Raw genomic sequence first — 14,311 nt, forward strand, 5'->3', positions numbered from 1 at the left:
TAGTTGAACAGGGTAAAGAGGCATTCAGCTATGATGGTTTGGACGTCCTTCACAGCATTAAGTTACCTGGTCTCAATTACATATAAAATGCTCCTTGCCGTCCTTCACCTGAAGCCCTTACAGCATCAATTCAGGTGAGTCTGCTACCACACTGTCGTCAGCAAGCGTAACCTCAGTTCGTTGGCCTTGCAGGCTAATTTGTAGCTGCACCTTTATAGTGCCTTTGTAAACACATTTGGTAACAGCTTGTTAACCTACCCTAGTCGGCAGAGGTGGGAACGCAGAACCGAGGGTCGATGCCCTCGCGCTCAGCACCATCAAGCAGGGATGCTCACACAGCACTCTCCCTTGTCCTGCCCGTTGCGTCTGGGGTTGCAGGTGCTGGCATGCTATGTGTTGGCTGTGCGCTGAAGGGACAATTTCTCTTTCCTTGTTGCTAATTATGCAAGTTGTAGGCTTGGTGATCCCTGACGTTAATAGGGCCACTGTGCTTAGCCAGTGGGAGTATCTCCGAGCATCTGCAGCCACGAGCGTGTACTGTAACAGCTCATCACCCCGTCGGTATTCAGAGATGCCACAGCTAGCCTGCTGACCACCAGGGAAGATACCCAGTGACGTGCCTTCTCCTGCGTAGGAAAATCACCAGTACAACTTCCCTGTAAACCTCCTCTTCCCCTCCCACACAGCAAATGAAGGCTGTCACTGCTGGTTCCTACTACTTTCACGAATACGCAGGGAGACTGTCGAAACGATAGCTGAAACCTGTCCTACATCGGTTCTGCGCCGCCTTCTAGTTAAGGCAGCTCTGGCTGTGACACGAACCAGTACCTCGGGCCGTTCAGAGTTGCTGGGAGCCGAGGACCTGCACTCTGCTCGGACGTGGGTTTCTGCATGTCCCCTTCTGGCTAGGCTGGCACCGAGGGAAAGGGCTGCTGCTGCTTACGGGTGTCCTGGCACAGGGAAGGAAAAGCTCCTCACCAGAAGGGCTCTTTGAGGGGGAAGCAGTTCCCCGCATCAGTAGCCCAACAACACTGAGATCATGTGCAGGGCTCGGTATGAAAGGTTACTGGCTATTTGCTGCAATTAAAATACCCTCAAGCTTCCCTTTAGCTCAGTCAGTAGCCACCGGGTAGCAATATCAGCCTGTCAGTCACCAGTATCTTTAATTAAACAAATGGTCAAAAGTGGTAACGCCCCTAGTGAGACAGAGAAGTGACAATCTTTGGCTCACAAAGCCGCACGGCTGCAGCTCACGAGGCTGGGAATGCATCCCGGGAGAACATTGCTGCGTCCTCAGCCTGGTCCTGGGTTAAATGGGGCATCGCTGGGTTTGCGTGCTAACCGGCCCAGAGAGCAATCCCAGACAGCACTCTGCACAAGTCCAGACGGTTCCTTTGCTTCTGTAACGAGTCAGTACCCAGCTCAGGTGCCTGTTTGGAATAGGACGGAAAGCTGCGCTCACCTTCCTCAAAGTCCTGGCAAACCGCGCCAACAAAATCCACCCGGACACAGGCGTGAACAAAAGGGCAGTTGCTTATCCTGCCATAAGAGCGGTTCTTTGAGATTTTGTTCATGCCTGGGACCCCGTGGCCAGGCTGCGTTGCTGATGTTGGGATGTGGGTTGCGCAGGGGGGCCCGGCTGCCCCAAATGCCCCCCTGCACGGCAGAGCCCTCCGTGCGTGCGTCGCGGTGACAGGTCTCGAGTCTGTCTCGGCTCACAAAGGTATGCATGTGGCAGGGTGCATGTTGAATAGAACTTCTTTTAAAAGGTGTCAGTTAATTCAGGAACAGAGGAGAAGGCAGAGCTTTGAGCTTGGAGGTCAATCGCTGTTGCTACTTGTCCAAGAAAACGGAATTGCTCGTACGCTGCCTTGGTCTTCACCTGGTGAACAGCGAGCAGCAGCAAGCAGGGAACTGTGACTCTGACTAGGCTCTGACCGTGACTTAAAAGGAAAAATGTAAATCACAAATACATTCTTTCCACTTTCTCCCCCAGCAGGTTTATGTAAAGTTCAGTGTAAGTGATTAAAAATACACTGAGGTGCTTCAGATCAGTTGATTTTTAGTAGTGAGTTTAGTCTCTGATAAATAAGTTGTTGCCCATACTTTTATTAGGAGAAACGCAGTACCTTTTGAGATCAGTGTTTTAAAATAACTTTGTTCTTCTTGCTCACTTTTACATCCCCTTTCAAGCTCTTTTCTATATGAAATGAGATTCAGTATTTCCAAAGTGAAATTGCACATTCCCAGTTCCTTTTTTTTACCCTTCTCCAGGGCATCAATATTCACTTAGCTAAGAAGATGATTGAAGACAGGAGTAGAGATTATATGAATGCACGACGGGTAGCAAAGGTACAACCTTCTGTTGACTTTTCTTTGTTCTATTTAATTCTACAGACTAGCATTAAACTTGGTTCTTATTTTCAAATAAAAGTGTGTGTTAGACTAATAAAGTTGGTATGCTAAAATATTTGTATCAGTTTTATAAAGCATAACCTAAAATAAATGTTCAGTGTGTTTAAATGTGCTGTTCAGAACATTGCCTTCTGTTCCAGGAATATGAGACAGTGATGAAAGGTCTGGACCGCAATGCTCCCTCTGTCCCCCCACAAAATACCCCACAAGAGGCTCAGCAGGTAGACATGTGGAAGAAGTACATCCAGTGGGAAAAGAGCAATCCTTTGCGTACAGAAGATCAAACTCTCATAACAAAAAGAGGTAATTTGATATTGCACTAGGACATGCGGAATTGTATTTCTTAGCTCCATTAATGATCTCCAGCGTAAGTAATGATGTGATTCAGTGTGCAGGGATCATGCTGGAGCAGAAGTAGATCAAGTTTCTTGAATTGTGTAGGTGTTTTTTTTAAACTACTCTAATTTTTGCTCAAGCCAAGCTGAAAGTAATACACGGATTTTGCGGGACAGTGCTATAGTCACATGCCACTAAACTTTCATCAGAGGTCAGGAAACGGTGGATCACAGCCTGATTTTATGGGTGATGTTCTTGAACGAGTTCTGCTTCTTTCTCTGTGGAGGAGGCAGGTTTTAGGTGCTGGTTATGATTCATAATGTTTCTGGCAATATAAAAGAACTGCAGTTGTGATCATTGTATTAAAAGCCATTTACAGTTAATATTGTCTGATTTATTTACCATTTTTTGTATTTCATACTTCTGTTGTGCAAGATGGTACCATTTCCACGATAATATAGAAGGAGTATTTCTTAAATTATTTTTTTTCCCCCCAGTTATGTTTGCCTATGAGCAATGCCTTTTGGTTCTGGGACATCACCCAGATATCTGGTATGAAGCTGCACAGTACCTCGAGCAATCTAGTAAACTGCTAGCTGAAAAAGGGGTAAGCAGATTGCCATTGGTTTTCTTTCTCGTTTCATTGCCTTGACATGGTGTACTGTTAATTTTTTCCTCAAATACTTAAGAACAAAGGACGGGGGTATGAAAAACATTTAGCACCATAAGTTGTGTCATGTTCAGAATTTAAAATTGGGGCTATTTTAAGAAAGAAAAATATTTGCATTAGAGATAAGAATTATAAAAAACTATTTCAGTTTTAGCTCGGGCGGCGGGGGGGGGGGGGGGGTTGGCCTGAATTTTGTGATTCCTTAAGTACTGGGGAGATGATTATCTCTTTATTGGAGCACTTCATGGAAGTTCGCTGGGACTTTTCACAACACACAAGATATTCCATAGATTGGCCTTCATTGTCACAGATGCTGAACAATTATATTATCATACTTATTTTATAACAGGACATGAACAATGCTAAACTTTTCAGTGATGAGGCTGCTAATATTTATGAAAGAGCGATCAGCACTTTATTAAAGAAGAATATGCTTCTTTATTTTGCATATGCAGATTATGAAGAGGTGAGCAAAACCAGTGATGTACTGACATTAAAACCCAAAGACATCTCCCATCAATAATGTCATTTATTTGAAACATACTGAATACACAGAATTCTATAGAATTAATTTACTGTTTCTTCTAGCCTTAACCTCATTCAGTGTTTCTGAGACTGAGCTGACAAAATGGAGAAGAAAAGCCCGTAGCATGACTTACAAAATTTTTGAACATCTACTGTCTTTCCACTTAAATATTGACTGTATTTTTCAAATTACTATGAAGTTGAAAGGGTGATAGATTTACATGTACCGGAGCATCAGCTTCTTCACTTTTAAAATGGGGATAAAGAACACCTTTCCTATCTAATTCTTGGGAGTTAAATGTTTGCATTTGCATGGCTGCGAGAGAAATGGGAGGCACCCTATACTGCAGCTTTCTTGAGAAATCTCTTTACCCAGGCTACCACCTTATTGCACAGGCTCCGTAATGAGCAGTGCCCCAACAGTGGTCGGTTTTGCACATGAACCATCAGGAATAAAGACCGTTTCCCACTGAGCAGATGAGGACTATGGAGTCCTCTGCAGGATAGAGTTTGCCCACTTATCATAACATGGCAGGGTCTTTGCAGGAAGATCCTGAGGACAACAGCAGAAAAACCCCTTTGCCCTTAAAAGAAAAAGCCTTCCTTGGCTTCCAGTGCAGCCTCTTGTACCCTAAGCATACTGGCCATTTAGGTTTTTTCAGGTTGCACAATACAACTTGGAGGACTGCAGCTGGCAGGGAACAGAATGGATTATTTGAAGTACGTAGGTTGGAGAGTGAAGAAGGTGGTTTTCCTAGCTGTCTGCACGTTACTTTTAGACAGAGGTAAAGGAGACAGTCTTCTTATCCCAAACACCTAAAATGGTAGTTCTGCTGCAGTGTTACTGAATTGGAAAAAGACTTCAGAGACTCTTGCAAAGCACGTATGTAAGCACTAGTGAGAAATTAACGTCGGAAGTAAAGAAATGACTGCACGAGACAGAAAACACATCTGAGTAAAGGGACTGACATACATAGTGTTCAACTGGGGGAAAAAAAGAAACAGAAAAATTTTAATTCTTTCTTCTGATTGATTTTTGCATTCTCACAGGTGATTTGTAATAGTATTACCAAGCAGCCTGTATTTCCTTTTTATTTACTTAGAGTCGAATGAAGTATGAGAAAGTACACAGCATATATAACCGACTCCTGGCTATTGAAGACATTGATCCCACTCTGGTAAGATGATCCTTAGTATTGAGTTTTTCCACATTTGCATGGATAGTCACCCAAGTCGATGCAAAGAATGGGGAGGTACTTACAGGAGTTCATTGGGTCACAAGGATGATTGAACAGGTGGAGTACTGAGATGGCAGAACTAGATTAAAATTTTGGCAAGGTTGATAATTATAGCCTTTAATCCACTTAAATTCACTAAGTCATGTGCACTTTTCTCCTCTGTCTCTTTTGGAAAAACTTCCTAAAACAAGCGATGAAGAGGTAAAATATTAAAGATTTCATGATGCAGCTCATAAGAATTGGTGTATGTTTTGTTGGCCCAATTAAAATTTAATTTTGCCTCCCCTTATCTGGTTAAAAGCACGTTGCTTTTGTCCATTGTCCTCCCTACATAGAAATACACTATCCTGTGTACGTGTAGTTTGCAAATAAATTTGTAATGCACCATATTAAGTATCAGAGAGTATTGCTGTACATCTGCTGAAGTTATATAGTAAACAACATTGTCTGTAGTGCCAGCTGCGCTAGTACTGAACAAATGGTGTGAGAAGGGACCTGCCCTCAAAAAGTTATTTAGTTTATAAATAGACAGGACAAAGCATGAGAAGGGAAAAGAAGGTCTGAGGTCTAAAATTAAACAACAGGTCAGTGTCAGAGGAAAGGTATCCATTTACGGACACTTTCTAGTCATTAAAGACAGATCATAATGCTTTGCAAATATGCGCTTTATGAGAAACCATGTACCAGTTCCTCCTACGTGAGGAATGCTGTTGTTTGTGATCTAATTTGGAGTGAAGGCAAGTTAAATCCCAAAGAAATGCAAATCGCAAATTTGCCACTGAATTAAATAGCACGTTCATTATTTCCTTGATCAGGTATAAATATTTGTAGACAGGATGATTTGTATCTTGAACTGTATAATGTACAGTAAAATGCTTCATCAGGCCTTTTGACTGTTCTTTAGCCTTACAGATGTCTTAACTTCATTGGAAAGTTACCATTTTTATAATAAGCCTCCAGTTCTCTAAAGGCACCAGTTTACGTAAATTACATTAATCTGTTTACCTTCCCTTCCTTGAAAAATCTGTGTATTAACTATTGTCATTTCAGGGGATCAGTCTTAGGTATATTCCATTTAAAAAAAAAAAAAAGTATATAAAAAGCTTTACCTCGGTATTTATAGTAAAACAACATAGAGGCACAGCACAGTCTTGTTTCTATTATGACTTATTAGCTGTATTTTGTGAGTAAAGAGTATTTCAGATATAGTAAAAAACTATTATATCCTATCCTATCTTCGTTAGCACTGATACTATATAAATATTAATATGCACCTTAGGTTTATATCCAATATATGAAATTTGCAAGGCGAGCAGAAGGCATAAAATCTGGAAGAATGATATTCAAGAAAGCAAGAGAGGATGCTCGGACCCGCCATCACGTCTATGTTACAGCAGCTTTAATGGAGTATTATTGTAGTAAGGTAATCATGGATGCTCAATTTGATATTAAAGAAGTGTGAGGAGGGTGCATAGCTCACTGAAGCTAATAACTTTTTTTTTTTTAATGTTTGCAGGATAAGTCTGTGGCCTTTAAGATTTTTGAGCTAGGGCTGAAAAAATACGGGGACATTCCAGAATATGTACTGGCATATATCGACTACCTTTCTCACCTTAATGGTAAGCTTTAAGTGTTGAGAGGTCTAATGAAACATAAACCTGCCTTCTCTGCAAGTTTAAGTCCAGGCCAAGTTCTTTGTATTTTAGTTTTAATTATTCCTGAAGAGCAACGAAACCTCTTCATGAAACTCAGCAATTAATTTGAAGACAAAACCTGCTGGTTTGTCCTTACTGAAGTTCCAGAAGTACACTGACATTAGATCTTGATTCTACTGAATAGAGGAGAGTGAACTTTCCAAACTGTCACTCACTTGCATTGCAGCAGTTTTACAGCATCTGTTGTGAACAGTGGGAAGTACACTGAGAAATCTAAATCCCAAGGAAAAAGATCTATAGGAGGCTGAAACCACCATGAGAGGAGTGATGGATTAGCTGGTCCCTACTAGAAGTAATTTAAACTCGTTCTCCCCAGATAGAGGAGACGAGCAAGATGTAAAAGCAGTATTGTGAATATTGGTGCTGCTTGGCAGTCGCCGGGGAGCTGGTTTGCGATGCAAAGGGCAGGGCAGGGGCAAGGCGCGCAGCTCCCTGCCCGCGCCAGCCCTGGGGGCGCGGGGACCCCCCGGCAGCGGAAGGTCTCTCTGGGGGAGTCCCCGATGCACGAGGTAATAACGTTAATGGAAACGGAGCTGCTGTGGGGAGCAGGGGCTGACAGAGACCTTTGCGTGGGACTGTCCCGGTCTGTGTTTCATGGGGAACTGGAGAAGAGCGGTTCATCCCAGGCTCTTCCTCTGCACAGTCCCGTCTCCTAGGTACTCATTAGATTTTCAGATTTCTTCAGCTATTTCTTCACATATTCAGTACTCTAGCTCAGTGTTTGTAGCATAATGACACAGAGGTGTAACACAATCTGGTTTTTATTATGAATTGCTAGCTCAATTTTGTGAGCCAGCCTCCGTGCCGCTGGTGTGAGCCGTGGCTGCAGGTAGCTGTGCTGCTGGATCTTCTGAACCTCCCAGTGCGTTCTGTAGGCAGCAGGCACGTGAATCTCTCCTGTCAGACTACAGTACCTTTTTTTTTTTTTTTTTTTTCAGGCTCTGAAAGTTTGAACAGATTTAGAGCTTTTTTTTTCTTCTGTGAGCTGTAAAGAGAGACATTTTTTTCAAGTCAAAGTATATGTAATTTTGCAAGAAACTATTTTAGGTCTACATGAATATTTGCAATGCCTTTCCATAGATTGCCATCAGAAAAAAGTACCTCAAAACTTGTCAGTGTATTGCTCTGTCTTAGCAACCCAGCAGACTTTACTGAAAAACAAGAAAATTGATCTCTGAACTCATGTAAATGTAAGATATGGTAAAATACACAGCGAGAGAGACAGGGGAGAAGCTAGCAGTTTTAAGAACAAAACCACCAACCAGCCCATTCCGCCAGCTGGCAAAGTACAAAGGCTGACTGCTCATTGGGAACCAGGTCTAATAACTTTGGGAGGACTTCTGAGGAATATACAAGGATATTAATATTGCCCTAATTTAAAAGGGAAGTAATGAATTGAAAGGCCAGATTTAAAATTACCAAGATATGCCATTGAGATAATTAAATGGAAAAAAACAGAGATCCTGAAGAGATGCCAAGCAATATCTGTGCTGTTATAAAAGAACCTGTATTAGAATCGGTTTGTTGCTATCAACAAAAATAGACTTTCAAATAACAAACTCACAGTAGAATTTAACATTGGTAAAGTTTTATGTAGGCGTTCAGATTTTTTTTCTACTTACTGAAATTCAAATCCAGGTATTGGAATGTCAGCCTTTATTTAATTCAATGTACACATTTCTTTGAATGGACATGATTTTAAATTGTCTTTAATATATTTTACTCAGTGTGATTTTTCTTTTTTCTTTCTATTTTTAAAGAGGACAATAATACAAGAGTTTTGTTTGAACGTGTTTTAACTTCAGGGAGCCTTCCACCTGAGAAATCTGGGTACGTCTGCAAAAGCAGTTTCACTACACTAAAAAAAGATACATAACCCCTTTCAACTACAAACATCCCAAAGAAATTAGAAAAATGAACAGCAGGACAAAATTAGGTACAGATGTTCCATCCCCTCTTCATGCTGTCTAAAATACCAACAACTGTGACAGATTTATGAAAGTCCCTATCGCCCTTGTAGTGAAATTCATTAATTTATTGACTTTAAAACCTCACTGACGCAGGATTGTTGAGGATAAGAGTGCAAAATCCTCCTGCGCAGTAAGGATTCAATGGTTTGAGCAGGTGGCGTGGCTAATGACATGTATCGCTCACCAGATAGATGGGGAGAGGGAGTTGAGAACATCTTTCAGGAGCATTATGCTAGAGAAGGTGGGTCAGGAATTTATTGAGGAGAATGCTGAACAACTCCTAGCCAACTGAAAATAAAATAGTGAAAGAACCAGAAAAGACCTGGACTCACCACTCACCACATTTTCATTACTACTTTTTAAATTTATTTCTCTGAAAAAATGGTTACCAAACCTTTTGCAGTCCAAGTGTTCACCATTATTATTCTGGTAGACATAGGCATCAAACCTAAGAAATCAAACGTCGCACTGCTGTGCACATTCATTCTGCACTTCAATTCTGATCTTTCATAAGAAATATTTTTAAGTCCATTTTAAAAGTGAGAAAAAACAAGAATTTAAAAGCTGGATCTTCTTCAAAGGTGAACTCCAAAGCTAAAATGAAGTTGAATCAAGTCCAGAAATACGGTCAGATGTTGCTTAAGTTATGCGAGATTTTCCACAGAGAAATAAGCAGTAACTATATATGTTTTGGGCCATGTAAAATTCTGAAGTGCTGCCTATTGTGTTATAGGGTATTGCTCTTGCTAGAATATGCTAGTATATGCATATGAACTACATCATAATCTATGTTGAAAAGTCCTTCACATATCAGGATCAGAGTAAAATTCTGTGTAGCAGGATGAGTAGAGTCTATTTGTGCATCTTACATTGATGATAAAAGCTTACCTCAAATGCTGACATCATTTACACCAGTAATACTTTCTTTTTGATAACAAAGTCCTTTACGATCCACTAGATTGAAAGCTTTTACAGAAATATATAAGGCACTGGGAAGGTAATGCATGTTATAGATGCATCTAAAGTAAATAATAGAAATGGTCATGTGTTCCCAGATTACCTCCTTTGAATCTCTCCTCTCATATGTTTTTTAATTCAGCGTGATCAGTAATTCTTTCTCCTTCAGCAACTGTCTATTTATCTGTTCTTTTATAGGGAAATCTGGGCTCGGTTTTTAGCTTTTGAAAGTAACATTGGTGATCTAGCTAGTATACTGAAAGTTGAAAAACGGAGGTTTACTGCATTCAAGGAAGAATATGAGGGTAAAGAAACAGCTCTGCTGGTAGATAGGTATAAGTTCATGGATTTGTACCCTTGCTCTGCTAGCGAACTGAAGGCCCTTGGTTATAAGGTAAGTGGATAAGAACACTTAAATTTACTGTTAATCTTTTCAGTCCTAGCAGACTTAAGCAATTCCTTGTTTAGGACTTGCCTTACACTTTTTTCGCTCGATAGAAAAGCAGGTGAAACAGGGCTGGGACGCCTCCGCCTTGTGGTGCTGGGCAGCAAAGTGCCAGGCATCGTGGGCCCAGGGCAGAAAGGAGGAAGGAACGTGACTAACAGATGCAGCTTCATGTGTTCGTATTTACCTCTCATCTTCCCATGGAAACGTTGGCGTGTTAATGCCATCACCACCCAGCTACAGGCCTCCGCTTCAGACTTAAACTTGAGCGCCTTCAAAAACCAAAGTTCTTTTGGAAGTTTGTAGATAACATCGCTGGCTGCCCTTCCGCTCCAGTTGGCAAAACTCCGCTCGCTTTGTTGAGAACCGTATCGAAACAAACATATTGCGCTCCCCATGATTGCTGCAAATGGCTGAGGAAAATTATCTATAGGGATTAGTGGCTGCGTGCTTTTTTTCAGTTGTTTATTATGGCTATAAAGTGCTTTGGTGTTGCTATTTGGAATTTAAAGTCTAGGCCAGGCACCTGTATCTGGTGGTCTCCCATCTTGTTTCTGACCGCATGTATTTTAACTACTATTTTAGGCATGTGGAAGGCCATAACGCTTTGGAAAACCATTAGAACAGAATAAAATGTTGATTTTTTTTTTAATTTTTTTTTTAAAGCATGATGTAAAATAGGCTGCCAGAGAGGCAGAAACAGCTTTGTTGGAGGAACTGCTGTTTCCCATTTGCATGAACAGGAAGAGAGCCTTCAATTCATGTCTCAAAAATAGTGCCTCAGCTTTCATTTATTTCTTATACAGAAAAGTAATTTTTGAAAAATACAGAGGTCATCAAAGTTAGCAAAGCAGCTGAATTATCGGTCTTCACACATTTGTTAAATATTCTGATAGGTGAAAACAAGAGCCACATAGAGCCACTGAATACTTTTCTTCTAATGCATTTGGGACAAAATTATTTTGAAGTTACAGGTGTGCTTAAAAGAGAGTATGTCTTGGTAAGTGCATGGGAGGCGGTGTGTACCTAAATGATTCAGCCCTTGGACTGGTTTCTGTTGCTTGTAACATGCCAAAATATAATCCTATTTGAACACCTGCTGACTGCCTTATGCTTTATTTCTTTCCCAGCTAAAGCAATCTAGGGAATGAAATGAGGGAGAAACGATAGTTGTGAAGGCCTAGTGGTCTGCACCTGTTCACCTAAATCTTTTTAACCTAAAAAAAGGAGCCACTCAAAAATGACAAACTCGGTCCCATTCGGTAACAAAAACAAGTGTTTTCACTCCCAGCTGGGACACTGTAGGACTAAAATGCTTGAGGAAAACATGCAAGTTTTGCCCAGATGGTCTTCTAAGAGGACATCTGAAATTATAATGATGACAAAGCGAGAATAAGCGGCTGGTCTAGAGAGATGTTTTGTTCTGCAATTTAAACAAGCAATGTGATCCTGCCAAGTTCAGTGATCTCTAATTGGCTTTCGCAGGATGTCTCCCGTGCCAAACTGGCAGCTATAATTCCAGACCCTGTGGTTGCACCTTCCATCGTGCCTGTTCTCAAAGATGAAGTAGACCGAAAACCTGAATATCCAAAACCAGACACTCAACAAATGATTCCATTTCAGCCAAGACACTTAGCACGTAAGTCAAATGTTCAGTCAGAAGTGGTTATATTTCACCTCGCGGCAACTTACTAACCTGGGTGTTTAGCGAACCTAATCACAGAGACTTTCCTAGTCTTCAGTCATCTAAATGTGAACTTAAATTTTAGGCTGTTGTTTAATTGGATTGCTAAAGGCCTATATATTTTACTTAATCCTAAGGTCACATGGAAAAATAAGTACAAGTAGTTCAGGGTCTGGTAAATGGTAATAAGCTGTTATATGCACTGCTCGTAGACTTCAGATCACTGACTAAACAATTTGTAATTAGTAGAGGCAAAAGTGACAGGGTAGCAATTATTTGCATCAAATAAATAATAATGCTGCAAAAGCAATTCAAGTCTAGCTGTCTTGCACTGGCTTCATACAGTTTTTCTTCCCACAGCTCCAGGTTTACATCCCGTCCCAGGTGGTGTATTTCCTGTTCCACCAGCAGCTGTAGTTCTCATGAAGCTCCTGCCACCTCCTGTTTGTTTTCAGGTTTGTTTTAATGAATTCTGAAAACTTGAAAAAGTTGTCGAAGAGGTTCTGTTTTGACAGAACCACAGAATGTATCACTCTATTGAAAATAATCTTCTAACTTTTTTTTTTTTTTTTTGGTGTAACAAATCAGGGTCCCTTTGTTCAAGTGGATGAGCTCATGGAGATATTTAGAAGATGCAAACTGCCAGACAGTAAGTTATTTGTTCACTCTAGAGCCTGACGGTGCTGCATATGACTTTGTTTTACATATGGATATTGCTGTCTAAAATCCAGACCTCATTTACAGATGTGTAATTATCATTTAAGAGTATACTGTTGAATTGGCTACGTTTGTAGGTTGGGATCTACATAGAGATGTTTGTACATTGAACTGTGGGGAGATCAACAAAAAGTCAAAAAGCTGAAAATCACCAGCTGCTACTTTAGTAACATTTTGGTGGTAACCATTAGAAGAAAGAAATGAATATTTTCAGAATATCCTTTAAAAGAAGCAAGGCATTATTTCTAGCAGCATTGTAACATTAAATTACAAATTTGCAGTACGGTAAGCAAGTTTATTGGTAGGCATAACTCTGAATGCACGTTGTTGCAGTGCTTGAAAACAATTCAAGAGCAGTGTTTTCTGAGCTCCTACAAAGAAGGTAGAGTTCTGAAATATAAAAATGGGACAGATGCATACTCCAGGCTTCATGTAAACTACGGCAGATGATAATATGCTACTTTTCACCCCCTCTGTTAGTTTAAGGAGCAAATGATGAGAGAGAAGGCAAGCTAGGATTTAATTTCTTTTAGAGTGAAAACATCTATTTAAATTATACATGGTATTTTTTAAGCTTTCTCTGTTGATAAGCAGAAACTGACTTGCTATGCAATGCATACTTTCTGATGAATCATGAACTAGTTATACTGTTTCCCCAATAGGCTTTCCTGTTTTATTAAGCTTGCAAATGACCTCAGTACTTGTGTAAAGGGAGGTCTCAAGCTGAAGCAGTAGCATTTACTTTATAATTAGTGTTTGTCATAGCTCAGAGTTTTAGACAGTCGAGACTTAATTCTTAACATTTGTAGGAGAATAGGGTAGGAAAATGTCTCATGTTCCAGAAATCTCCACAATGTATCTATCTGGGTGTCCCTGTTTGCATGCTTATTTCTAATCAGGGAATTTAGTTTCATAAATTAAATTAATCTTTTTCTCTTTCTAAAGCTGTTGATGAAGCTGTACGAATAATTACCGGAGGCCTACCTGAAATAGCTGTGGAGGGCAATGGACCTGTGGAAAATAACGCTATGCTTAATAAGGCTGTTAAGAGACCACATGAAGATTCTGACGACGATGAGGAGAAAGGATCTGTAGTTCCCCCTGTACATGACATTTACAGAGCACGACAGCAAAAGAGAATCCGGTGAAACAAGTTTGGAGTTCTACTGTGAGAGACAAAGACTTGCATTGAGTCCGTCAGTCTTAAAAGTCAAGCATTTAAAAGGGACAGCTGCAAACAAAAAAAATCTTGAAAATGGTTTTGTTACTGTGGTGCCTCTTCTCCCATATGGTTCTTGATCTGAAAACGGCCAGAACAACTTTAGAATGTGCTCTGAACAAAACTAGGTTTTCAAAACCAAAAGCGCAAAATGTCAAAACTGCATTTTGTCCTTCAAGGGTGTTCACATCTACCACTTGAAATCTTGTGGGTTTTCAACAGTTTTATTTTAAAAACTGGATGGCTTATACTTGTGAAGCATTTTTAATTCACATTTTCTGGAAAACAGTTGTTCTCAGTTTGTTCATGTAGTGTCCTGCCTTACTGTTCGTTTTTATTTATGGCAGAATGTATGGAATCTGTTTTGTAGTTGAAAATGGAAAAAAACACATTCCTTTAAAATAAAAGGATATCCATAAC

The 14,311-nt window shown here is 40.3% G+C and overlaps 1 protein-coding gene across 1 annotated transcript in view; it reads left to right on the forward strand.

Moving 5' to 3' along the window:
* CSTF3 (cleavage stimulation factor subunit 3) overlaps nt 1-14,310 on the forward strand; it is a 50,975-nt gene extending 36,665 nt beyond the window's left edge. Inside the window, exons 9-21 of the mRNA XM_069803967.1 lie at nt 2,275-2,352; nt 2,556-2,718; nt 3,249-3,358; nt 3,771-3,887; nt 5,050-5,124; nt 6,464-6,607; nt 6,701-6,803; nt 8,660-8,729; nt 10,025-10,220; nt 11,757-11,910; nt 12,316-12,410; nt 12,544-12,604; nt 13,618-14,310. Coding sequence (XP_069660068.1) covers nt 2,275-2,352; nt 2,556-2,718; nt 3,249-3,358; nt 3,771-3,887; nt 5,050-5,124; nt 6,464-6,607; nt 6,701-6,803; nt 8,660-8,729; nt 10,025-10,220; nt 11,757-11,910; nt 12,316-12,410; nt 12,544-12,604; nt 13,618-13,820 — 1,569 coding nt within the window. The 3' untranslated portion in view covers nt 13,821-14,310. The remainder of the gene's footprint in view (nt 1-2,274; nt 2,353-2,555; nt 2,719-3,248; nt 3,359-3,770; nt 3,888-5,049; nt 5,125-6,463; nt 6,608-6,700; nt 6,804-8,659; nt 8,730-10,024; nt 10,221-11,756; nt 11,911-12,315; nt 12,411-12,543; nt 12,605-13,617) is intronic.
* The last annotated feature ends 1 nt before the right edge of the window (nt 14,311 follows it).

This window comes from Haliaeetus albicilla, chromosome 16 (assembly GCF_947461875.1).
Source record: "Haliaeetus albicilla chromosome 16, bHalAlb1.1, whole genome shotgun sequence".
Classification (NCBI taxonomy): Eukaryota; Metazoa; Chordata; class Aves; order Accipitriformes; family Accipitridae; genus Haliaeetus; species Haliaeetus albicilla.